We start from the raw sequence: 27,337 nt of genomic DNA on the forward strand, positions 1-27,337 counted from the left end.
CCCGCGCCAGCGGCCGGCCCCCACATCCGGGTACCGACGCCCGCCAGCCGCCCAGACTCTGGCACTATGGTCATGGCGGAGGGGACGGCAGTGCTGAGGCGGAACCGGCCGGGCACGAAAGCGCAGGTATAGTCTCCGCGGCTTTCCTGTTGCGGACCTGGCGGCGCCGAGCCGGCCCGGGAGAGGCCGGGCCGGGGCGAGCGGGTGGGGGCCCGGGGCGTCCCGGGGCCGGGATACCCGGCCTGCGCTTCCGGAGCCGCCGAGCGTCCTGGAGGCCTGCTAGGCGCAGGGCCCGGGGGTGTCCGGCGAGGCCCGTGGCTGGAGCCCGTCCCCGTCCGCTGCCCGCGGTGACTGGGGACCGGACGGGCGTCCCCGCGTCCTCCCGCCGGCGTCCTGGGCTGGAAACCCAGCCCAGCTCCGCTCCGCGCCGGCTTGGCCGCTGACGTCCCTGCCCGCTGGTCGGCCCCGGCCAGTTTGTCCAGCCGGATGCAGGTGGCGATCGCTGGCTTCATCCTCGGTTGTTTGTCTTTGCCACCACTCCCTTCGGCTTCCCCGCAGCTGCTCACCGGTCCGGCGAGTTTTTGCCACCAGGTTGCGACTTGTCCCGTGTCATTCCTTGCGAGTCTCCTTGCGGATACGCGCGGACAATAGTCGGAGTGGGCTGATTATAATAGACCGAAAAAGCCCTCCAATGTCCCTTTTATTAGGGCACTGGTGGGGAGTACATTGGTGCTGCTTACGATTTGCAAACCTGGGATGCTTCCCGGTATAAAAACGAATTGACAGTCAAACTTGACGGGATTAATCTGCCCGCGGAAATGACCTGTCACGGAGGGAGTAGATGTTCTAAAATCAGGAGAGATCTGTTCAAGATGTAATTTTAGCAGCAGCCAGTGTTCTTTTTGCTGCCTAGCCTGCTGCCTCTTTCAGTAGACTGAGTAAACTTTCTGTTGAAAAACGTAATTTTTTAAGAGACATGAAAATCAAGATACTTATGCTACTGAGTTTTAGCGACACCCCCCCCCCCCCGGACATGGTTTCCCTGTGTAGCCCTAGCTGTCCAGTAGCTCTGTAGACGAGGCTGGTCTCGAACTCAGATTCTGCCTCCTGCCACCGCGTCCGGTGTAGAGAACTATTTCTCCAATTTGTTGTTGATTTTGACAAGGGTCTCAAAATCAGGCTACCCTCGAATTTATCGTTGAAGATAACCTTGGACTCAGGTCCTCCTGTTTCCACCGCTCCACGGTTGAAATTGCAGTATGTGTCACCATGCACGGATTATGAGGTGTTGGGAAATGATGAACCCACAGGACCCTGTGCCTGTTGGAAACTGAGCTACATTCCTAGCCCTAGAGAATTGCTGTGAAAACCATTATGTTTATTTAATCCCAGCACTCGGGAGGCAGAGGTAGGCTGATCTCTTGAGTTTGTGGCCAGCCTGGTCTACAGAATGAGTTTCATGGGTTGTGAGTTCCTTCTACTGACAGTTTGTCTTCATTCTGTTGGAAATTTGTATACTATGTATACTTTTTTACTTTTTGACAAGCTTTCTAAGGGGTCGTTTTTCAAATAGCTATTATTGTACCCAGGCAACATTTTTTTTCCTAATTCTTAAGTGATCACTTTTTTTTTTTTAAACTTCTTGGTGCTTGGAATTAAATCCAAGACTTTTTCTGTGGTAAATTAAACATGCACGTTGTCTCTTGGCTGTATCCTTAGGTGAGAGTTTTTTTTTTTTTTTTTTTTTTTTTTTTTTTTTTTTTTAAATATTTATTTATTATGTATACAACATTCTGCCTCCATGCATGCCAGAAGAGGGCGCCAGGTCTCATTACAGATGGCTGTGAGCCACCATGTGGTTGCTGGGAATTGAACTCAGGACCTCTGGAAGAGCAGCCAGTGCTCTTAACCACTGAGCCATCTCTTCAGCCCCTTAGGTGAGAGTTTTAAAATTTGAAAAATTATTTAGAATAAATACTGCAACATGTCCTTTCACATATGTGAAAATTTTGCATTTTCCCACTTTATGATAAGTTAAGGTTAGGTAAAATGTAATAGAAAAAAATGAGGATTAGAAGAAAAATTGCATTTAAGCAAGCTTCCCAGTTTATCACACTGCTTTTCTTCACTGAAGTAGTCCGTTCCATAGTGTGCTGACAGAGTTAAGTGGCTGAGAATGACCTTGAAATTCTCTTCCTGAGTACTAGAATCAGGCATGTGCTGTGGAACATTTTGAAAGTTAGTTAGACTAGAATATAGACAATGCATGGTTGGTTTTTAACGTACGTTCACTGAGTTAAATGAGTACATTTATTGTTAGATTTTATTTTTCCCCTAAGTGTCTAATGAATGTCACAGTTATGCATCAAAACATTTAATTTTGAGTTAACTTTTTTCATTTTTGAGACAATTTTGCTTTATATCTTGGGCTGGCCTAAACTTTCTGTGGAGCCTATATTGGCCTTGAATTCTTGATTCTCCTTGGACAGCTTGCCCGTCATTTCATAGCTGTATCTATCTCCATATATCTCCATATCTATAAAAACACACCATGTGTGCGTGCTTGCTTGCTTACCTATTTAGGGTCTTACTGGTCCAGACTGGCCTGTAACACACTGCATAGCCAAGGATGACCTTGAATTCCTTGTCCTTCCTTTCTGGGCCAGCACTGTTGACTTTGTTTTGAGGCAGGGACTTATATAGGAGCCTGGTTGTCCTGGAAACCACAGTGTAGTTCCTGTAAGCCATAAACTCTTGATAGTCCTATCTCAGCTTCCAAAATGAAGGGATTACAGACATGTATTGTCATTCCTGGTTTACTAATATTTTCATTTTTCCTTAATAATTTTAATCCTTTTTTTTGTTTGTTTGTTTTCTGTTTTTCGGGGCAGAGTTTCTCTGTGTATCTCTGGAGCCTGTCCTGGAACTTACTTTGTAGACCATACTAGCCTTGAACTCACACAGATCCACCTGTCTCTACCCCCCCCCCCCCCCCCCCGAGTGCTGGGATTAAAGGCGTGCATCCCTACCACCTGGCTAATAATTTTAATCTTTAAGTTTTTTTGTGTGTACTTGTGGGTGTCTTCTCTGTAGGTGTTCATGGAGACCAGAGGAAGCTATCTCTCCCTCTCTGCTTTACTGCTTTTGACAGGGTCTCTCACTGAACCAAAGCATCAGTCATCAGCAAGGCTGACTGTCTAGCCCGGGAGCTCCCAGAACTGCCAACTCTGCCTATGCTGGAATTACAGGCTTTTGTGGCTGGCTGACTTGTTTGCTAGCCCATGTGCTCAGCGCTCTCCTGCTCTCTTTCTGTCTTTCTCTTTCTCTCTGTCTTGTCTTCTTTGACAGGGTCATTATGTAGACCAGGCTGGCCTTGAACTCACAGAGTTCTACCTGCTTCTGCCTCCTGAGTGTTGGAATTAAGATGTGAGCCACCATGCCTAGTGTTTTGTATTTTTGAGATAGGGTCTTTCTATGTCTTCTATGCTTACCCAGAACTTGCGGGCAGATCAGCCTGGCCTTGAACTCACAGAGTTCTTTTCTGGCCTCTCTGCAGTGCCATCATGCCCCCCCTCACCTTTAAATGTGGGTGCTGGAGATTCCGACTCAAGCCCTCTGTAATCTTTTTTAACTTTTTAACATTATTTTTTATTTATGTGTATGTGTGTGAGTTTTTGTGTACCACATGAATGCAGGTGTGATTGAAATTCAGAAGAGGATGCTTGATCCCGTGGAACTGTCAATATAGGCAGTTGTGAGCCTCCTGATGGGGTGCCAGGAACTGAAACCAGGTCCTCTGGAAGAGCAGCAATTGCTCTGAACTGCTAAGCCTCTTCCCCGTCTAGAATCTTTACAAATTATGTTAACATTCTTGATTTTCTTCAAGTTATTTTAAGATTTGAGAGAGAGAGAGAGAGAGAGAGAGTGTGTGTGTTGAGTCCCGGGGGTTAACTTTGTTGTGATCCTCCATCACCCTCTCCGTTTTTTTGAGACAGCGTCTGTCATTAAACGTGGAGCTCACAGGTTTTGCTAGAGCCGCAGCGGCTGGCCAGCAGCCCCCAGGGCGGTTGATGTCTCTACTCCCCAGTACACACACAGCTTAGCAGCAGTGTGCCCAGCTTGTGTTACATGGGTCTGGGGATCTGAACTCAGACCACCACGGTTCCATGACAAGTGAGCCGTCTCCCAAGCTCTCGGACTTTTTAGTAGTAAAATATTAACTGTGAACAATAGGTTTCATTATAACATTTTCATCCATGTGTAATGTGTTTCCCTACTTACCCTCCGTTACTTTTCTGTTGTTCCTCTCCCTCTCCCACCAATCTACTCTAACTCCTGAGTGATCCCCTTCTACTTTCATATCTTTCAATTTTTCCTTCTGTGTATGTGACTGGTGAACTTTCTTAGGGTTGTTTACTGTTGTGAGCACCTTAATAGTTGTTAGACCCCTGAAGATAATGTCTCTTCACCCTAACATCTGCCTATAGGTCCTTGGCGCTTGCTTGGGGAAGAATCTTGCGAGCCTTCCTCATGACAGACCCAGGATGATTTGAGTTTAAGAGAGCAGTGGCCATGTCATGTCTAGGACAGTGTCCTCTAACAGTCCACTCCTTCCTTCTGTTCCACATCCTGGAACTCAGAGAGCCACCTGCCTCTGTCTTCTGAGTGTTCGTATTAAAAGTGTGCGCCCCGCCACCTGACCAGTTCTTAGATTGCGTTTGCTCCCTCTTCCATGACATTTTCTCAGCTTTGATGGTGATACAGATAGACGTCCATTATGGTCCTGGAGGGGGAGATGGATAGACGTCCATTATGGCTGAGCGTTCAGTTTATTCTTATCACTCATGGGTCTCTGCCATTACTACTGCCTATTGCAGTCGTTCCTGTTTATTTTTTTCTAGATTTTTTTACTCTATGTGTTCCCTCATCCCCCACCCATTTTTGAGATGGAGTCTTACATGGCTCAGACTGTCTTTGAACTGTCTGTGTAGCTGGAGATCATTTTGAGCTCCTCCTGATCATTTTCTCTCCACCTTCCAAGTGCTGGAATTATAGGCATGCGCTACCATGCCTGAATTATTTCTTTGTTGGTTTGAGATGGGGTCTTGCTGTGTAGCCCCAGCTGGCCTGGTCCTTGGTTTGTAGATCACGCTGCCTTCCGACTTGGCAATCTCTTGTTTCAGCCTCTTGTGTATGGGGATTTTAGATGTGCGCTAGCACACATGGCTTAGTCTGTGCACTATATCCATGAATATACTCTTTCTTAGCCACCCCTTCCCCACAGGGGTTATGTAACCTTGGCTGCTCTAGAACTAGCTCTGTAGACCAGGCTGATGTTGAACTGACAGGGATTCTCCTCTCTCTGCCTTCAAGTGCTGGGATTAAAGGTATGTGCTACCAAGTGGCCCTTCCTTAATTTTTTAAAAAAAATATTTTATATATGTGAGTGTTTTGCCTGAACACCACATGTCTGTATTGACCTGAGGAGGCCAGAAGAAGGCATCAGATCCTTTGGAATTGGAATTGCAGCCAGTTGTCAGCAGTTGTGAGCCACTGTGTGGTGCTGGGAATCTGACCCTGGTCCTGGAAGAGCAGCCAGTACTTTTAACCACTAAGCCATTTCTCCATCCTTCTTTCGTCCTTTTCTTTGGGGGTGGGGGGTGGGGAGCTGAGTAGGAATGGAGGGAATTGAAACGGGTTTCATACTGTGAACTGACTGGCCTTGCAATTGAACAGTGATTCTCCTGCCTCAGCCTCCTGAGTTCTGGGATTGCAGACACGAGCTACCTAGCCATTCTTCATTTTCTTAGACTTTAATCATATGGTGCTGTACACCTCATTCTTAGCATTTTCTTTCCTTCCCCAACACCACCTTACTTTTGTTGGTTAGTGAAACTTTATAGGTTTATAGGCTTCGTTACAACCCCTCCCCTCATTTTAGCCTAGAGGCGGTTGTTGAAGATCAGCTCTGCTCTATGACAGGACTTAGAGATGCGCAGGAGCCTGTCTAGGCCCAGGCTGTAATTCCAGCTGCGGAGGAGTCTGAGGTAGGACTATTGCAAGTTCAAAGTCGGCTGTAACGATTCATGAAAATAAAAAGTATCAAGAAGGCCAGAAATACAGCTCATTAGTGAACTTAGTGGAGTGTTTTCCTAGCATATGTGAGACCCTAGGTTCATTCTACAGTTCTGAAAAAGGAAAAAGAAGGGGTGTGAGATATATAAGTAAACCTTGCTGCTGAAAAATCAAATAGAAGGGAATTTGAGACCAATGCAAGGTGCTCCACAAAAATATCCCCTTAAAAAAATCTAGAGCTGGGTGGTGTACCTAGCACTTGAAGGCAGAGGCAGTTGGATCTCTGAGTTCGAGGACCACCCCCCCTCACATACACACACACACACACACACACACACACACACACACACACACACACCCTGTGTCAAAAAACAACACAAAAGAAACAACAAAAAAGAAAACAGTTGAATAACTTCCTCCATGTTGGGGAGTAAACCTAATGTTGGGGCTTTGTGCATTTTTCCATTTCATTCAGCTCTGAATAAAAACATTTACAATTTTTAGTTAGTCGTATGTGTTTGGGCAGCTACCTGTATCATGTGCATGCAATGCAGTGTTCACAGAGGCCAGAGAGGGTACTGGATCCTCTAGGAATAGACTGTTGTGAGCTGCCCTGTGGGTGCTGGAAATAGAGCTAGGACCTCTGAAGATCAACCATTGCTCTTAACCATTGAACCATCTCTTCTGCCGCTACATAAATTCTTTTTGGTGGGAGTCATATTTCTATTTAGAAATTTCAGACTTTATTTGTAACTGGAATAGTAATTTATACTGTTTGTTAAGTAATATTATGGAGTTATAGATTGCTTACTAATAATGCTAGCTCTTCAGAAATTTGATTTTTTTTATGTTTGGATATATTTTTCCAGTTCAACTTTTAGAGGGATATTATCTCACAGTTGTAAACAAAAAGTGATGAACTTCTCTTCCCAGTTAAATAATCCCTGTAAGATTAATGGGAAATGTATTTGAGGGATTTGTGGTTGCAAAAAAATATAATGTGTAGTTCAGTTAAATACAATCTTGGTGTCCATTTAAGAATATTGGCTGAGATTATTTTATTTTGCTGGTAATCACATGGTAGAGTCTTTTGTTCTCCTCTGTTGTGAGCTTTGGATCTTTATTAAGAATGATGTTTATAACTGGGCAGTGGTGGCACACGCCTTTAATCCCTACACTTGGGAGGCAGAGGCAGGCAGATCTCTCTGAGTTCGAGGTCTACAGAGTGAGTTCCAGGACAGCCAGAGCTACACACAGAGAAACCCTGTCTCGAAAAATCAAATAAGAGTGATGGTGTTTATAGTAGCATCTGTGTTCTGTGTGTAACGTGCCGTGTATGTGCTGTAACCGTGGGTTTACTTTTACAGGATTTCTATAATTGGCCTGATGAGTCCTTTGATGAGATGGACAGTACACTTGCAGTTCAGCAGGTAACGACCTTCCTTACAGCACTCATAGCAAGTGCTTTATGTCTTTGCTGTGGTTCAATATTCCCAACTTATGTGGTCGGGGGCACAAACCAGATTCTACTGGGTTAATATGGACCGATCATTCATCATTGTAATCAAACCTCGTTTTATTTATATTATGAAATTTGAGTGTATAATGAATGAAAATTAAAGGAATGACAAATTAGAATAACTAAATAGAAATAAAATGCTAATTTGGTGACTAAACCTTTGATAACACGCCTTTGAGATTTATATCTTTTGATAATGATTTTAGTTCATAACTCTCACCCTCCAGTAGTGTGAAGACTGAGATGCTTTCCTTTGACTCGTTACTACTGTCACGTAACTCACTAGATTTAGCATTGATTCCCAAGGAGGGACTTCCATAGTGTGTGATGACATGTTAGGAGATTCGTACATTGTGTTGAGAATCCCTGGTGTATTATGTTAGGTTTACTCCTCCCCCAACCCCAATGGAAGAAATAGTTGTTCTTTTATATTGAATAGAGCCAGGAGTTTGGTGAAAAAAATATTTGTGGCTAATTGTTAAAGATCAAATTAAGGGGCTAATTGTTTTGTGGATGCCTGGCACAATCAGGACTCAAGCATGGAGTGGTAAGGGGTTCATGAGCATCCTACCCCTGACTTCAGTGTGACTGGTAATTGATGGCTTCTGGGGAAGAAAAGCGAGTTCTCTTCAAGGCTGTGGCTCCTGGTAGGTCAGCCATGAGCCAGTGAGTGGCCCCCACCCAGAAGTATATGGACAGCTCAAATTGGAGTTGATGAGCTATTAAATTAAAAAGAGACTGTGAAGTTGGGAATTTAAGGAGGTGGGTTGTACCTGGGAAGAGTTGGGGTGAATAAAATCAGGACATATTGTATGAAGTTCTCAGTTAAAAAAAAAAAAAGCCAGGCGGTGGTGGTGCACACCTTTAATTCCAGCACTCGGGATTTCCTCTGGAAATGGGGTTACAGGCACTTGTCAGTCACCATGTGGGTGCTGGGACCTGAACCCATTCTTCTTCATGAGCGGCAAGTGCTCTTAGTCACTGAGCCTACTCCCCAGCGGGTCTGGAGTCGGGCACTGGGGCCCCTTTTTGAGATAGGCTCTCATATTTGCCAGATTGATGTCAAGCCAAGGATCCCCAATCCCCACCTCCTAGTTCTGGCCTTGGAGGTGTGCAGCAGCGCTGTGTCTGCTCTATGTGGGGCGGGGTTGGAACTCGGACAGAGCTTCGTGCGTGCATCTTGTGTTTGTCTCTTTGCTCTAGGTAATCCTTTCTTCCCTTTGAAGGGCCATTTGAACATTGTAGAGTTGTGCTTTAATTATATTTTGAGTGCATCTCTGTGATTTTTTTTTTTGGTGATTGCAGAGGTTATGTTACATAGTCTTCTTAAGTAGCGTCAGTATTCTGTTGTTACAGTTGGAAGACTCTTTACACTTATGTCGTTCCTTTCCCTCACTATTTGTATTTCTTGTTGCCTTATATATCTATAGACATACACTGAAACCCAGTCAGACAATAATATTTTCTTTTGGTAGCACTGAAGATTGAATTTAAGACCTCACAGGTGCTAGGCATTTTCTTTATCATTGAACTATATATCCCTAGCTTAATTTAAAAAAAAATTGTAATTTTAATGTGCATCTACGGGGTCAGAGGACACATTTACATAGTTGCTTCTCCCGTTCTACCTTATTTTGGTTTCAGGAATTGAACTCAGGTTGTAGGTTTGTGAAGCAAGCACCTTTACTTGAGGAGCTATTTCACTGACACACTGTTTCTTTTTCTTTAGACTTGCTCAGACAGTCTGGCTTTAGCCTCCCAAGTGCTGGAGTTAGGGGCATGAGGCACCGTAGCTAACTTCACTGTTACTTTGATTTGGTTGAGAAATGATCTCACTGAGTAGCCTTGCTGTCCTGCAGCTTACTATGTAGATCAGGCTGGTCTCGAACTGGGGATCATCCTGCTCTGCTTTCCAGGTTCAGGATTAAAGGTCTTCACCACCCTGCCTTGAATTCCTGCTAATGTTTCAGATTTCCTTCTGTTTTTCTCTCTCTGAAGAACTTTTTAACAGTTTTTGTCTTAGCATACTCTGCTGTCTAGGGGTTCTCTTAAGGTTTCTTTTGCTTGCTTGTATTCCTTTTGGTGCTGGGAGAAATCTAGAACCTTGAACATACCAGCAAATAGTGTGATCTCAGCCTTTAGTTTTCTTTAGTTTGAAAATAGCTTTAGTCAGGGCTGGCGAGATGGCTCAGTGGTTAAGAGCGCTGACTGCTCCTCCAGAGACCCGGGTTCAGCTCACAGCTGTCTGTAACTGCAGTTCTAGAGAATCTGACATCGTTCAATGTGCATGAAATAAAGTTAAAAAAGATAAATAAAAGCAACACAGTTTTAAATAGGTGTACTAGTTGAAGATTTAAAAAAAAGAGAATAGCTTTAGTTGTTGAGGGTTATTGGTAGGTAGAGAACTCTGAGTTGGCAGTTCTCTTAGCACTTCTTTCATTTTTAAAATTACATGTATGGGGGCGATGTACACATGTGGAGGGCAGAGAGCAGTTTGAAGTTTTTTTTGTTTTTTTTGGTCCTCTTCCAAAATTTTTTCTTTTTCTTTTTTCTTTTTTTTTTTTTTGGTTTTTCAAAACATGGTTTCTCCGTGACTTTGGAGCCACTAGCTCTTGTAGCCCAGGCTGGCCTCGAACTCACAGAGATCCACTTGCCTCTGCCTCCCGAGTGCTGGGATTAAAGGTGTGCACCACCACCGCCTGACTTCCATAATTTTTCATGAGAAAGTAGTGGCTAATTAAATTCTATAGGTCATGTGTCTTTTTTCCTTTAGTTTTTCTATTAGTCAGCATTACTAATAGAATCCAGAGTGTAGACAAATAACAAAAGGTGTATTCAGGTCGCGGTTCTGAAGGTCTTACTTTATTTTTTAATTTTTTTCTTGAGACAACTTTTCTCTGTATAATCCTGACTGTCCTGAAACTAGCTCTATAGACCAGGCTGGCCTCCAACTCACAGAGATCCACCGCCTCTGCCTCTTGTGTGCAGAGATCAAAGGCGTGCACCACTCTGCCTAGGGGTTCTGGAGGTTGAGTCTGAGATGGGAAGACCCTATTGTCCTGTGCCTCAGTGAAGGTGTTAGATGACAGACAGCTGTGATCACTGAGCCACCCAGGTTTTAGGGGACACTGTTCCTATTGAGACAGGAGGGATTTACCCCCATGTCTAAGGGGTGCTTTTTCCATTCCTAAGCCAGAACTGGAAATGGCCTCTTAGATCAGTGGTTCTCAGCCTCCTAATGCAGTGACGCCTTTGGTACAGTTCCTCACGTTGTGGCGACCACAATCATAAAACTTTCATAACTGAAATTTTGCTACTGGTATGAATCATAATGAAAATATTTGTGTTTTCCAGTCGTTCCAACCGACCCCTCTGAAAGGGTTATTCAGCTCCCAAAGGGGTGGTGACCCCAGGCTGAGAACTGTCTTAGACTGATTCAGTTTCGTATATTCACTGTGTCGGTGTTTGGGAAGGGGGTACTGGAAAGAGCCATGAGCAAGCTCACTGCAGTTCAGTGCAGAGACCTCAGACAGCAGAGCCAGGCCCAGCCTGTCTAGGTGATGCTTTCCTTCAATGGAGAGGAAGATTGGTATGTGTTCGTTCCATCGTCTCCAAAATTGGAAGTAATAAAATAATTTCATATGGAGTTATATTATGTACTTAATGGTCTCAAGTTATTTCTACAAACTGCTTTAGAAAAAGTCTCACAAAATTAGGTCATTAAAATTATAGCTCGAGGGTTAAATATAACAAGAAGATATTCTGCCTTTTAAAAAGCTCCATTGATTTCCTACCAAATTTGTCATTTATGTACTCTAAATTATTACCTAAGTACTATGTAAATAATCTATTCATTCTTAACCTAAAGTACTACTTCAATAAAAACTAAATACCCAAATTGCTACCTGAATAAAATTATTACCTAAATGACCTACTAGTTTTTTTGGAGCCTGTCCTGGAACAGCTCTTGTAGACCAGGCTGGTCTCAGACTCACAGAGATCCGCCTGCCTCTGCCTCCCGAGTGCTGGGATTAAAGGCGTGCACCACCGCTGCCTAGCTAGTCTTGCCTTTTTTTTTTTTTTGGAGACAAGGGTCTCACTGTAGTCCGGGCTGTTCTCAAACTTGACCACAGCTGAGGAGGATCTTGAGCTTCTGATCCTCTGACCCCACCTCCCAGGTACTGGGGTTCAGGTGTATACAGTTATGCCTAGCTGTGATGACTGTTTTTGTCTTGAAACTAAAAAAGTAGTGGTTTTATTGACTGAAGATAATTTTCTTATATTAATTATATAGTATTAATATAACAAACTTTAAGAATTAGTAACAAATGACTTTGTTTCTTACCAAGAATAATGGACGTTTGGGAGCATATTTAATGAGTACTCAATCCTGGGGTTGGAGACAAGGCTCAGAGGTTAGGAGAAGACGAGAGTGCAGCTCCCACAACCCACATCAGGTGGCTCAACCACCTGTGAGTCCGGTTCCGGGGACCCAGACCCCCTCCTCAGCCTCCTGGCACCGTCCTGACCATGGCCACTATTGCGGTGGTGAACACCATGTTGAAAGTGAACTGGCTTGTGTGTCTGTACTTGTGGCACGTCGGAAGGAGGGGTCAGGAGGGGCTCAGGTGTGGCGGGATGCTGCTTTCCTGTAGAACCCAGCACCACCTGCCCAGGAGTGGCTCCACCCACAGTGGGCTGGGCCCTCCCACATGAGCCACTGATTAAGAACTGTCCTACAAGTTTGCTGACAGCCCCGTCTTATGGAGGTGTTTTCTCAGTTGACGCTTCCTCTCTCTGGTGACTCTGGGTTGTGTCAAGTCTAGAGAAAACTAGCCAGAACACACTATATTATTCAAGGCTTTCCAAAGAACAGACCGATAGAATGACCATACATTTACACATAGATAGAATACACATACATTTACAAAGGGGTTATAGGATGGTTGGGGCTGTGGTCTAAGAATGGCCTCACACGTGCCAGCTTTTTACCTTCAGCCACGCACCCTCCTCACTTTCCTTTGACCCTTAGTTTATTTCCTGGGCAGCTTCAGTAGCCCTCCATTCCCAGTGTGGCTCCAGCTAGCACAGGAGGCCTGACTTCTAGTCTCTCTCAGCTCTCCTAAACTTAGCAATTTCTGGCTTCTGATTTAAAGGTGATGGATAGCTGACTCCTCTCTTATTGTCCCACTTTTAATACTGCTATGTTTTAGGGACCCGAGGAGAGGGAGAAATAAGGGAATGGCTGGTCAATAAAATATTCAGAACATAACATTTTTGAATTTTAGTTACCATCTTATATGAGCATAATTTATCATGCCTCCCCCAAAAATTAAAGTAGTAAACCGAAAGATCATTGATCACAGATCAGTACAACAGATGCAATAGTGAAAAGGTGTGGAATGAGACTATGAAAACAGAATGCAGGGGTAAGATGTATGTAATACTGCTGGGGAAAGAGGACAACACATTGTGCAGGCTAGCCACATTCACTTGTTAGAATAGCCCCAGCAATAAACCCCCAGGACTGGACTGAAAAGTGCAGTCATGTAAGGTATAATAAAAATGAGCTATTAACAGACTGAGCATGTTGTGTGTATATAACAATTAATGAAAAAAGAGGCCATGAAATTGAAAGAGCAAGGAGGGGCACATGGGAGGGCTTGGAGGGTGAAAAGGAAAGGGGGAAATGATATAATATTTTAAGAAATGAGTATATGTTAGCGGAGGAAGTGATTTGGACAGAATTGTTATGTGGAATTTGAGGTGGTTCAGGATTAGTTGCATTTACTTGAGGACATCGAAACATAAGATTGTTACAAGGAGAAGAGAAAGACATCTGAGAACATTCTAGACATCTTGTGCCTCTATTAGAGTCTCTGGGGATACTCAGGTGGAAGGCTGACTTGATGCCAGATGAGTTGAGCATCATAGTGAGAACCCATTCCCTTCTCCAAAACTCCATAGTACAAGAGGCTTAAGTAGGAATTCAAGTCCAGTGTTTTGGTACATGCCTTTAATTTCATCACTAAGAAGGCCAAGAATTGATGCTTGAGCTAGTCTTGGTGGTGCACGTCTTTAATTCCAGCACTCAGAAGGCAGAGGTAGACTGAACTCTGTGAGTTAGAGGCTAGGACGGTCAGAGCTATGTAATTTCAGAAAACAAAAATATTAAACATATTTAGCATGAAGCTTAGCATCCAGCAAAATTTAATTAACCATAAGACTCCTTTCTTTATAGTATATTCAACAGAATATAAGGGCAGACTGCTCCAACATTGACAAAATTCTTGAACCGCCTGAAGGCCAAGATGAAGGTGTGTGGAAGTATGAACATTTAAGGTAGGTCTCAAGATCTCAGGATGTGCTAAACAGTTCAAGTCCCTCCTAATGATAAGTATGAGTCAAGTTAAAGTTGGGTAAATCACAGTGCCGAGTTTTATAGCTTTGGGTCTTGGTTATTTTGAGAAAAGGTCTCATGTAGGCTCAGGCCTTGAATTCCTGACCCAACTGTCTCCGCTCCTACATGCTGGGACTGAAGACAATGTTCGCACAGCTAGCATTGTCTCCAGCTCAGTCCTCCTGCCTCAGCCTCCTGAGTCCTAGAATAGCAGGTATGCAGTTGATTAGAGAATACTGTTTGGGGGGCTGGAGAGAGGGCTCAGAGGTTAATAGAGCACTGACTGCTCTTCCAGAGGCTCTGAGTTCAATTCCCAGCAACCACATGGCAGTTCACAGCCATCTGTAATGAGATCTGGTGCCTCTTCTGGCCTGCAGGCATACATGGAGGCAAAATGTTGTGTACATAATAAATAAATAAATCTTTAAAAATATATTCTGCTCCAACTTAGTTATAAGTTGATTTAAATCTCCTGACAGCTCATACTGAATCTTTGTGATTAGGAAACAGGGCCACTTTAAAAGGTTGTAATCTTATGGCAGGATGTGTGGGTTTCAGCTCTGAGTTGTCTTTTCCCCATGTAGCTAGCTGTACCGGGCTTACCAGCTCTCAGATCATAGCATGGAGACTTCCTGTTAGTTATGAGTGCTTGGCCGTAGCTTATGCTCGTGTCCTGCTAGCTCTTAACAACTTAGCCTGTTTCTCTGTATTCATGTTTCTTTTTACTTTTCTTTCCTTCTGTGTGACCTACTCCCTTCAGCAGGCTGGCAGCTGCATGGCTGGCCCTGGGTGTTTCTTTCTCCCTTGTTCTCATTCTCTCTCCCCCCAGATTTCTCCTCCTACCTTCTCTCTGCCCAACACCCCCACTTATCCTTCTGCTTAGCTGTTGACCAGGGTGCCTTAGGCAGGCAAGGTGAAACAAATGCAACACATCTTTACATAGTTAACAAATGCCATCTCTGCACCCTTAACAAAGGCAGCAGAAACAAATGTAGCACACCTTCCCCAGCAAAACAAATGCAACACATCTTTGCCCAGTTAAAGAAAATATTCCACGGGCTGGAGTAAAAGCACTGACTGCTCTTCCAGAGGACTCGGGTTCAATTCCCGGTACCCCCATGGCAGCTCACAGCTGTCTGAAAATACAATTCCATGAGATCTGACATCTTCACACCAATGCACATAAAAGAAAATTAAATAAATCATTTTAAAAAAGCCCTGTCTCTCAGAAGGAACCTTAAAAAAAAAGAAAAGCTATTGCTTACCATTGCCAGCCTTTGTTACTGTGGAGGCAGCAGTCACTCAGAACTGCATAGAGTAGTCTACTGACATGGAGTAGTGGGGGGACGGGTGATTCAGAAGTGGCGCCATCTAGTGTGGTATACTCTCTGTCGTACATTCCCTTAGTAGTCCAACACAGTGTTACCCAGCGTTTGAGAAGGAAGTATAATCATAGAAAAATGAAAATTTAGGCTTTGCTTTCTGTTTTCTTCCATTAAAATATACTAAACAGGCTTAATGTGATGGCAAAGCCAGATCTCTGTGAGTTTGAGGCCAATCTGCCTCCATATGCACTTGCCTCAACTGCTGACCGTATGCTGTCCTAATGGGACAAGCAGGACACAAAAAGCAGTGGCTGTTAAATCTTAGCAAGACAAGGCAGGACAGTCCTTCATAGAGAAGCCTGTCAAGTATTCAGGCCCTTAGGCTGAAGATGGATGCCCCAACGTTGCAGGCAGCCAGCTCTTTCTGTCATTTTCACATTTTTTTGGAAGCTGCTTGCTTGCACTTCCTGCTTACTTAGTTAATATTATTTCCTTCTTAGGTCTCTGAGGGAGTTGAAGACTAGATAGTTATAGTTTTCTGTTGGGGACCAGCCCCAACAAAAACACTTCTCACCAGCATAGAGGAGTGGGAAAAATAAAGTCAATTCATAAGATAGTAATGGGAGGGAGTTTCAGGGATTATTTAGATCCCCAAATCACCCACGTTTATTTTTCAACAGCTTTTATATCAAGGTAAACTGGGGGAACAGGTGACAAAGCACTTCATTAACATTCTGCTGCCTAGGTAGCTGGAATGACTCAAGTCACATTTTACTCAAGCCCACTTCCTCCCCAGGTGACCTCATAGTTACAGTGGAAGGAGCAGAGTACATTAGCATAGCCTGACCACCTCAGGATGGCGCTGAGTTTGCTGTACTCAGAAGAGCCAGGTGACCACTCCTGTGAGGAAGGAGCAAATTGAGCTTGTTAGTCTCTCAGATTCTCTGACGGCCAGACAGTGTGGAAATGGGCCTTCATTTCTCGGCCCCTACAGTCTTCCTTTGTTTGAGACTCAGAAAAGAAATTCACTAAAGAAATGTAAAGTATATGTATAAGATTGAGAGATATCAAAAGATAGTAATGCAAGTTATGATTGAAAGTAAATTAGGTACAAGACTTTGGACTCACCAAGATAGGATAGATAATGGAATTCTCTGAATTTGTCAAATGCTAATGAACCAGACACTGTTGATGTATTTATTGTCTGTATATATTGTATATAGTTATTATATTTATTGTATATCGTTTTTATAATATTAGTTATAACCTTTTTTTATTTTAGACAAAAGGGAGAAATATAGCGATATTTTATTTGTGATTTAATAAATAAAGCAGCTGCCTCCTGAGTGCTGAGGTTAAAGGTGTGTGCCACCACAACTGGATTTTTAGAGTGAAACCATTCAATATTTTAACAGCTATAAAATATACTTATTGTAAAGTGTTGTCTTATATCATGTGTCTGTCTAAAACTGTACGGCAGTCCTTAAAATTTTCTTTATTTTTACTTTGTTAAAAAGTATTTAGAGGGCTGGAATGATGGCTCCGCGGTTAAGAGCACTGACTGCTCTTCCAGAGGTCCTGAGTTCAGTTCCCAGCACCCTCATGGCGGCTCACAGCTGTCTGTAACTCCTGTACCAGGGGATCTGACAACTTCACACCAATACACATAAAATAAAGTTAAATAAATCATAATAAATTATTTTAAAAAAATATTTAGAATTGGGCGTGATTGGCCCAATTGTTGGTCCCAGAACTTGGGAAATGTAGACAGGAGATCAGGAACTTGGCTAAATACTGAGTCTAACGGCCATATGAGACTCATAGCCCAAAAAACGGTTTTTTGTTTTTTGTCTTTTGCTTTTTTTTTTCTTCAGAAAGAGTATATTTACTGAATTTTAGGCATTGTATAGGCCTTATAATTTTTAGTATTAGAAAAAATATGGAAAAGATACCAAATTCTAAGAAAAGTTAGGAAATTACATGGACTGTGATCCCAATATATTTTAATTTATTCCTGTAAATAGTATCTTTTTGGAGAAGGTAAGGTAGTGAAATAGAGGATTTAAATGTTGTACACAGTATCAGATAGCTCCTGAAGCTTTTCTGTTCCTTTTCTTCTGGTTGTCCTGGGAGTTGAGCCAGGGCCTTGCACACGCTAGTCACACTGGTGCTCAGACCTCAGCCCCGCTTCCCTGTTGTCGGTGCCACGGAGTTGTTTGTTTTGTGTGCCGTGGTGGTTGGGTGGTGTGTGTTCATGGATATAGACAGGTTTGCATGTGTGTTATATTCGTGTGTGTGTGCCTGTTTGCATGTATATGTGGGTTTGAGTTTGGGTGTGCATATCCATGTAGAGACCTAATGTTGGTATCAAGAATCTTCCTTGATTTAACTCCCCTTACTTATTGAGGCAGAGTCTCTCATTTGACCCTTGCTCAGGAGATCCCCCCTCCACCTTTTGAGTGCTAGAATTGCCCAGGGCCACCATGCCCACCAGGCATTCACATGCCCACCTGGCGTTCACATGGGTTTTGGGGTTGCAGCTCAGGTTTTCAGACATCATAACAGCCACTGTGCTCTCCCAGTCTTCTCAGTCCTGATTTGTTCTGCCCCTTCTTCTTGAGGAGATGGTTTAGGGACTTGGTTTCTGTCAATGTAACCCTGACTGTTGTGGAACTCACTATAGGCTAGTCTTCTTCTGCCTGAGTGCTGGGAGTTAGAAACTTGATTGACCAGGACCACTTATTTTTTAAAGTTATTTTATTTTTTTAAATGTGTATGAGTGTTTGCCTTCATGTGTGAATGTGATCTGTTCGCCAGAGTGGTGTCCTGGACATGGAGATAGAGGGGTTGTGAGCTCCTTGGTGTGTGTGCTGGGACTGAACTCTCCGCTGCAAGAGCAGCAGCTCCGAATTTTACTGCTGAGCCAATTAGACTGGAGTTCATTTCCCACACGCAGGTCAGGTGACTCACACCACTTACACTTCAGCTCCAGGTGACCTGACACCCAGTGTCAGGTGTGTGCATGCTCATAAATCAGAAGAAGGAGCTTTTCTTTTTAAACAAGTACTTAGGACAGAAATTGTGGGATAGCTGGATATTGAGGTTCCTGCTTGTTATCCCAGCACTTGGGAGATTGATGTAACTACAGAGCAAAACTTTGTGTTAAGAAGCAAAACAAAGGACTGGAGAGTGGGCCCAGTGGTTAAGAGCTCTGACTGCTCTTCTAGGGGATCCAGGTTTGATTCCCAGCACCCACATGACAGCTCACAACCATCTGTAACTCCAGTTCAGGGGATCTGACACCCTTACACAGACAAACATGCAGGCAGAACACCAATGCACATAAAATAGAAATAACTAAATCGGGGGCTGGAGAGATGGCTCAGCAGTTAATAGCACTGGTTATTCTTCCAGAGGTTCTGAGTTCAATTCCCAGTAAGCGTCTGGTGACTCACAACCATCTGTAGTGGGATCTGATGCCCTCTTCTGGCATAAAGTTGTACATGCAGACTGAACACTCATTTATAAAGAATAAATAAATTTTTAAAAATAAATAAATCACTAAAAAAGAAAAACAAGACAAAACAAGGAAACTATGGGAGTTTAAAAATTTGTTTTTTGAGACTTTTTCTGTGTAGCCCAGGCTATCTTGGAACTCACTGTAGAGATTATGGTGGCCTCAAACTCAGAAGTCCTCCTGCCTCTGCCTTCCAAGGACTGAGATTAAAGGCGTGGACCATCATGTCTTGCTAAATTTAAAAATTCTAGTCTAAGCTAGGGGTGCAGGGGTAGGGTGTGAGGGGGGTTGGAGGGGTAGGGGGATGGTGCATACCTTTTATTTCAGCACTCTTGAGTTTGGGGCCAGCCTGGTCTATAGATTGAGTGCCAGGACAACACAGGAAATGTTGTCTCTGAAAAAGCACCCCAAACTTTAGTCTGCAAAAAAGCTTAGTTCTTTCTTTGTTTAGAACTGTATGTAAAAATAAACACATAATTTTATATAAGTGAAGCTTCTTTCATCATAGGTCTTAACTACTTAATACCCTTCAGTTGCCAATCATAATCAGAAGTTTTCTCCTATGAATACATGGTTAATGTAAGCATCTTTGTAACAGAACTGTACGTAGTTCTGACAATAGCATTACAATAAAGTATCCAGTAAGTAATGCTTTCCTAGAGTCTTGGTGAAATTTCTAAGCTACTTTCAAGAAAAATTTAAAAATTTCCTAGTGTATAAGAGGTAACCAGCTTGGTAGCCTTATGAAGTAAAACAAGAAAATAAACAGAGCCTGGATAATAAATGTGATTTTTGCACTTTTAGGCAATTCTGCCTTGAGCTAAATGGACTTGCTGTCAAACTTCAGGTAATTTTTTTGTTGTTAAAACTATAGTTCAAAGTTCTGATTTTTAAAAGTAATTTTGTATGCTTAGATTTACCCAAAGTTTCTAATTAATTTCTTTTTACTTTTTTTTATAGAAAGGTAATCCAAATGACAATTTTTCATTATCATTCTACATATTAAAAATATAATTATTTTTAACAGAGTGAATGCCATCCAGATACGTGTACTCAAATGACAGCAACTGAACAGTGGATTTTCCTTTGTGCAGCTCATAAAACTCCAAAGGAGGTGAGAATGGGGCGGTTTCAGTGCCTGGTTACCTGATACCATCACTCTGGGCATGGGGTGAAGCCCAACATCTCAGAAGGGAGCATTTGGTGAAGCAAGTCTGCTTACAGGGTACCTGAGGACAGAGGGTCAGGGCCAGGTGCCCAGTGTTCCCTTCAGGGACACCACCCCAGAACCTACTTCCAGAGTCTCTACCACTCCCCTGAGAGACTCTGAGAACCACCCCTTCAACAGATGAGCCTCTGGGGACATTCCATATCCTATTTGAGCAGAAACATTGTGGAACAGTGGACATAGTTGTATAATGGTACTGTTTAATATGTGTGAGTGTGATGCTTTTCTATGCACGTCCGTGTGCAGGTATATACCACGTGTCTGTGGAGACCAGAGGAGGCTATCACCCTAACTCCCTCCCACAAGGCAGGCAGGGTCTTGAACCTGGAGCTAGGCTGGCAACCATTCCCCCACTGGGAAGTCAGCTAAGTCTGCCCCATCCCCTCGTCCCCTTGTTGGCCTGCTCTCCCTCCCTCCCATAGTCCGCTCACCATAGTGCAGTGAACCTCCGAACTCTTTTGTGTCACTTACAGTGGTGAGAGACACTAGTAAATATGTGCGTGTAAAAGAGAGGCCTGTCTGTCAATGCATTTCACATTTTTCTCTTTTCTAGTGTCCTGCTATAGATTACACAAGACACACACTGGATGGTGCTGCGTGTCTTCTGAATAGCAATAAATATTTCCCCAGCAGGTAAACAAACCCGTTAAACATGGTATGCAGCTTTTTGAGTTTTATTTAAAACACTGGTGTTTAAAAATAATGTCCTGGGCTTTTTTTTTTTTTTTTTTTTTTTGAGGTGGGGAGGGGGTTCCCTGTAGCTTTGGAGCTTTGGTGCTTGTCCTGGAACTAGCTCTTGTAGACCAGGCTGACTTCAAACTCAGAGAGATCCGTCTGTCTCTGCCTTCTGAGTGCAGGGATTAAAGGAGTACGCCACCACACCTGACTTAATTTTTTTTATAAATGGTTAGTTGACTTGTTCAGATTATTTGAGTTTCGAAAACATTGGAACTTGTTTTCGAAAGCCCAGAGAGGAGTTAGTGCTGGTCCCTGCTGCTGTGCGCTGTGCCTTCTCTAGGCCTCTTCTCACCAGCCGCTAGAGTCAGCCTCCTTAGATAAATAAATAGTGACTTGATTAAGGGAGGCTGCTTGTTTGTGCTTATTTTTTGCCGTAGCAGTTTTAAGCAAAATTTTAACATCTATTTAATTGCACATAATAATGGACATATTATAACATACATGTATAGCATGCATTTTATTTTTTGGTTTTTCGAAACAGGGTTTCTCTGTAATAGTCTTGATTGTCTTGGAACTTGCTTTGTAAACCAAACTGGCCTTGAACTCACTGAGATCCTCCTGCCTCTGCGTCCCAAGTGCTGGGATTAAAGGTGTGCACCCCCCACTGCCCACCCGGCTGCATGCATTTTGTCCTACACGTGGCGTGTTTTGATAGTGTTTGCTCCATACCCTCGTAGCTCACTCATCCCTTGCCTTTTCCCAAGCACCTCCCTTCTGCCTTCCTTGCTTTCTTCCTTTCCCTCTGTTCTCTCTCCTCATCCCCTCTCTCCCTCCCTCCCTCTCTCCATTGCCCCTCCCCCACCCCTTATGTGTTGTTGTCCCCCAGTGAGTTTCATTAGGTACATGGATGAGTTTGCTTACAAGAGTGTGTGTGCTTTACCTCAGTATGTTTTCCACCCACGTCAGTAGCTAACAGAATGTGTGCATTCTCAGGGCGGAGTGGGGCTTCCCTGTTCCATGGCAGGTTGAGGCGTCCGCTCATATGGATAATCAAGAGTACATCACCTCCGTCATGCCTGGAAGTCAGGGGTCTAACTTCTCCCTCCTCAGCACTCCCTGAGCTTGGAATGGGGTGATGGATGCCCATTCAGGGCTGAGCACTCAGGAGTCCTGACCCCTACAGTATCAGCAGTTAGGCAGCAGCTTGGCAGGCTTATCCTGTTATGTCAGTAGGATTTTCCGAGGTCTTGGGGAAGACTGTGCATGCATATTGTATTACTGGGGAGGTTTTTGAGTTCTCCCCTCCTCTCCTTTTAAAGTTGAAAATGGATTTTTTTCTCCTATGGTTTATGAGTTTTAAAAAGATAATTTATTGTTTTTTGAGACTGAGTCCCACTTTGTAGCCTTGCATGACTCTGTAGATCAGGCTGACATTGAACTCAAAGATCCAGCTGCCTCAACCACAGCCAGTGTGACTGGTATCTCCAGACAGGGTCTGTGTGGCCCGTGCTAGCCTTGAGTTCATCATCGAGCCCAAGCTGGTTTTGTTCTTTTATTCTGTTAAAGAATTGGGAATTTTTACAACGTAGATGGAACTAGAGTTTTTCCCTCCAAAATTAGCTGCAAAATCCTCATCTAAGATCTGGGTGTAAAAAACACAGATGACATCTGATTTTCTCTCGATATCTTGTACTCTAAAAGAGAATTAGGATTCTCTTTTAGAAATTGATCTTCAAAAATACAAAGGAAGTAAAAGCAGGCTCTGTAGAATAAAATAATGTGGTTTCAGTCATCTGTATTAGACAAAGTACTGCTAGTGTTAAATAGTGTTTAAAGTTTTTTTTTAAGTAAGTTTTAAGGTGTCAGGGTGTAAGTACATTATTGTTTAACAAAGTTTCAGAAGTACAATACTGCCTTTAACTAAGGTGCTGGGGCTGAGCAGCGAGGGCTGGTCCGGGATCGAGGAGAGGCTGTGCGTGAGCGCTGCGCCCTGGGAACTGAGGAGATTGGGCTGTGTACATTTCTGACTCTGGGTTCTCTCCTCTTTCAGGGTTAGCATAAAAGAGTCGTCTGTAGCCAAACTAGGATCAGTGTGCCGTAGGATCTATAGAATATTCTCACACGCCTATTTTCACCACCGGCAGATATTTGATGAATATGAAGTAAGTATCTGTCGTCGCTGTGCGCTGCATGACAGCAGCGGCCTGAGTAGGGAAAGGGTTAGTTCTGCGGCTGACTCTTGGGTTGCTCTCCGTCCCTCACTGCGAGGACGGGGCAGGAGCTGGGGCAGAGGCCACAGAGCAGCACTGCCTGTTAATAGGCTTGCGCGGCCTGCTTCCTTTTGTCTTCTGTTATTTCTTTTGGTGTGAGACAGGGTCTCACGGTGTTTCTCTGGCTGGCCTGGAACTCAGAGATCCGCCAGATCCGCCTGCCTGCTAGGAGTAGAGAAGCGAGTCACCACCTTTTTTGAGATTCTATAACCTTGACTGACCTGGAACTCAAGATGGGCTTGAATTCTTAGAAATCTTCTTGATTGACCCTCCCAAGTGCTGGGATTAAAGATTCAGCCTGCTTGCTTATATATGTCTGCCCAAGGCTGGCACTGTGCACAGGAATCAGAAATCCGTGCTCCCTAGGCCTGCCTGTCGGCCAGTCTGGTAGGGCATTTTCTCAATGGAGGTTCCCTCTTCCAAGATGACCTAGCTTTTGTCAAGTTGACAGAAAACTAACCACAGTATGTCAGTAATTATCTTAGTACAGTCTTGTCAGGTGACAGCAGTGTGTGTTGGTACTGTTTCTAGCCTTCTAATTTTTGGATAGCAAAATTACTGTTTTTCTTTTTCTTTCTACAGAATGAAACATTTTTATGTCATCGGTTTACTAAATTTGTGATGAAATATAATTTGATGTCGAAGGATAACCTGATTGTACCAATTTTAGAAGAAGAAGTTCAGAATTCAGTTTCTGGAGAGAGTGAAGCCTGAGAGGAATCGTGTAGAACAGTGTACTGATCACATAATTAACAATTATGTACTGTATATATATCATGTTAGACACATCAATCATGGATCCATATTATAGCTTTTCTGTTTAGTAGAGGTTTTTGTATGCTATGTGTTGCCTTTTAAAATGGGAAATACATTTTAAGTTATTCATGAGCTGTATATTCACTGGTGTGGACTCATGGTTTTTAAATAAGTTTAGTATTATCTGTTTATAATGCCTGTTAATAAAAAGAATTTACAGTTTGGTAAAAGTGCTGCTAAACAATCATTGGATCACAATCCTTTCAAATCTACAAGAGTGAGCTTGGGTTTCACACAAACCATTTACTAAAGAGATAATATTTTCTTTAGTTTTACCCCCAAAGTTTTGATATTTTAGAAAATTCAGTAGTATTCCACCTGTACTGTTAACTTTTCCAAGATGAGATGAAAGTGTTTAAAAAGTCTGTTTGTAGTTTTTAATATGCATAACCAATTATGTATATGTTCAGAGAAATACAAGGAGGTTAGTAATACTTAATAACCTCACTCTGCTACATAAAGTATATTCTAGGTCAGTGTACTTGGAAACACGATCTCTTTTGTGACTGGATTATTAAATACCTGGTGATGCTGATAAGGCACAACCATGATGCTCCGTGGACACCTGCCCTTGTTTCCTTAGCCCTCTCCCCGAGCTACAGTGGTCAGGAACGCGTTTGCCAAGCTACGGTTAGTGGTGGCTTCTCCTCCTTGTATCGCATTAACTGCTTCCAGAGCGTACCTCATCTAGCAGTGACGGCACACTACAGGAACTGCGCTGCACAGGCTCCTGCCTGCCTTTGCGGGGGGGAAATTGTAGCTACTTAGAAAATAATCCTTACCCTAGTTTGGTTCTTTCTGTTAGTGATACTAATCTTTTCATTTAACTCTAGGCAGCATTAAATACATATGGAAAAGATAGTGTATTTATTTTATAATCTCTCCCAGAAGCGTATTGTTTGGATTATATGCACATATAAGAATATTTACAGTAACTCCAGGTTCCAGTGGTGTGGATGAATGGTCATGCTTTTTTTTTTTTTTTTTAATTTCTTCAGTCTTAAAAATTTAAGTGCGAATTTAGAACGTATTTAGTGAAGTGCTCACTGTAACGAGGCAGTAAGCTGGGACAGGACTGTGCCTGCGGCTGGCACAGCCGAAGCCAGGCATCGCTACCGATCGAACAAACGCGAGGAACTTCTTTTTATTTAAGAGTTATTTTCAAATGAAATTGAAAAATGTGTTCATCTTGTTTTTCTGATTATTTGAAGAAATGATGTATATTATGAGACAAGTGTGCACAGAGAAGTGTGGGAAATGACAGCAGACCGAGGGTGTGTGTCTAGTGGACGCCTGTGGTCAGGTCAGCGCCACACTGCAGCCCACAGCTGTCTTCCAGGAAGTTTTGTGTTCACAGTGAAGAGAACAGTGGCTGAGATTAGGTGTTTATATTACTGTTACCATAACCACTGGGGTTAGTCATTTTTAAATAAGCTTGGTAAATATGAGTGAGCCTAACCTACGTTCATAAATTATACTTAGCAATGTTGCTGTTCTCTGGTTGGGGTCTCAGTGGGTTTCTGTCGCTTGACTGTTTCTCAGTGAACATTTAAGGTAGTGACTGGGTTATAGATCTGACTGAGGAATTGGAACATTTTGTGAATACATGGCTTAGTGTTAACAGGAAAATAAAGGATTTTTTTTCTACTCATTCTATCCTCCCTGTAGTGTGTTTTGAAATTGATCATAAAAGAAAACAATCTCGGAAAGTGTGAGTTTGTAGTCTTGCTTCTGTGTTCAGTCTGGCACCTCACTAACCCCTGCTCACTGTGAAGCTGACTGGTTACAGTAGCTAAGATCTCAGCGAATCGGCTTGTGTCCTCATGCTGTTTGCATAATCTCAGTAAACGCACACAGACGTGAGTAGTCTTTTAAGAAGTAGCTGGATCCAGAGTGGTGGGGCAGGTTTTTAATCCTAGCACTTGGGTGGGTCTCTGAGCTTAAGGTCAGCCTGGGCTACATGAGGGGTCCTGTCTCAAAAGTACAGGGCCGGGGGTCTGGGGAGGTGGCTCAGCCACTAAGAGCACGGGGCAGCTTGCAACTATCTGTAATTCCAGTTCCAGGGGATCCAACACCCTTACACAGATACAGATGTAGGCAAACAACAATGTAAATAAATCAATCACCTAAAAAATATACAGGGCTGGTAGGGTAGCTGAGCTGGTCAGAGTGGTTGCCTCGTGGCCTCTTTCGCTCCCAGAACCCGCGTGTATGGAGGACGATCCTGCACACTGTCCTCTGAGCTCCATGCATGCCATGGTATGCATACACCGATACCCACACATAAAACACAGTTTTTAAAAATTAGAAAATGATTAATGAGGCTAAGTAAATGTCAGAAATAAAGTAATAACGGAGGGGAGGCTGGTGAAATGTCTCGGTGAAATCAGGCAGCATCCTTCGGCGTGGCCACGCCACTGTATGCTGAGAATCCCCCACCCCTTCGGCTGTCCCCTTTTATCTTGATGTGCCTGGGTATTTTGTGTCCATGTGTCTGTGTGCTATGTGCATGCCCTGCCTGGACGGCCTGAAGAGGGTGCCCCATCCCTTGGCCTGGAGTTAGGGGTGTGTTATAAACTGTATGGGGTGTGAACACAACCTGACCCTCTGGGAGAGCAGCGAGCTCCTTAACAGCTGAGCCATCTCTTTGGCTCTTCTCTTCAAGATCTTCATTTCAGGTTTGTCCCCCCTTAGATTTTTTTTTTTAAATGAGCATTGGGGTTTTGCTTGCATGTCCCCTGAAACTGGAGTTACAATTATGAACTGAATCACTAAACCATCTCTCCAGCCCCCATTTCATCTCATTTTTTTTTTACAAAGATGCCAGAAATGGGAATGTTGAATCCTGTGGTGCTTCTATTTTTATTTATTTTTTGGTAGTTTTTCAAGACAAGAGTTTCTCTGTGTAACCTAGGCTGTCCTGTAACCCACTTTGTAAACCACGCTGGCTTGAACTCAGATCTGTCAGCCTTCCGTCTCCCGAGTGCTGGGATCCCACCGCACCCAGCTCTATTTTTAGTTTTTAGGGATCTCCATGCTATTCTTACAGACACTACTGCTTTGTGCAGCCCCACCAACCAGGCAGAGGCTCCCCTGTCCCCACATCATCTCCGTCTGTGGAGAGCAGCCACCCCAGAAGGTGTGAAGGTGCATTTTCCTCAACAATTCTTTACGTACCTGTTGGTTTTTTCTATGTTGTCTTTGGGTAAATGTCTATTCAACATCATAGCTCATTTTAAAGAAAACAACCATTGGATTTTAGATATTATCTATTTTGGAGATTAAATTTTTTTCAGATGTGTATTTGCAAACATTTTTTGCCATTCTGTGGGTTGTCTTTTTATCCTCCTCTGCTGTACAGAAAGAAGACTTTCTTTAAAATATAAAAGAAGTGGCCGAGTGGTGGTGGCGGATAGCCAGAGTTACACAGAGAAACCCTGTCTCATCCCCCTCCCTCCAAAAAAAAGTTTTTTTTGTGGGGCTAGAAAACTGACTCGGGGATTAAGAAC

General features: G+C 43.3%; 1 protein-coding gene across 1 annotated transcript; it reads left to right on the plus strand.

Moving 5' to 3' along the window:
* Mob4 (MOB family member 4, phocein) lies at window positions 1-25,479 on the plus strand. Its single transcript, XM_085684216.2, has 8 exons — window positions 1-126; window positions 7,443-7,505; window positions 13,836-13,936; window positions 19,641-19,683; window positions 19,864-19,950; window positions 20,618-20,697; window positions 22,793-22,904; window positions 23,595-25,479. Exons 1-8 carry the CDS (start codon window positions 67-69, stop codon window positions 23,724-23,726), a joined length of 678 nt encoding a protein of 225 aa, XP_085540342.1. The 5' UTR covers window positions 1-66; the 3' UTR covers window positions 23,727-25,479.
* Window positions 25,480-27,337: the final 1,858 nt, after the last annotated feature.

The sequence above is a fragment of the Myodes glareolus genome, chromosome 27, assembly GCF_982192425.1.
Source record: "Myodes glareolus chromosome 27, mMyoGla1.1, whole genome shotgun sequence".
NCBI classification, from domain to species: domain Eukaryota; kingdom Metazoa; phylum Chordata; class Mammalia; order Rodentia; family Cricetidae; genus Myodes; species Myodes glareolus.

Excerpts from the sequence above, each read along its gene's own strand:
- Mob4 (XM_085684216.2), top strand. The coding sequence starts at position 67 with ATGGTCATGGCGGAGGGGACGGCAGTGCTGAGGCGGAACCGGCCGGGC. Across the intron at positions 13,937-19,640 it reads TGGAAGTATGAACATTTAAG|GCAATTCTGCCTTGAGCTAA; the intron begins GTAGGTCTCAAG and ends TTGCACTTTTAG. Across the intron at positions 19,951-20,617 it reads CTCATAAAACTCCAAAGGAG|TGTCCTGCTATAGATTACAC; the intron begins GTGAGAATGGGG and ends TCTCTTTTCTAG.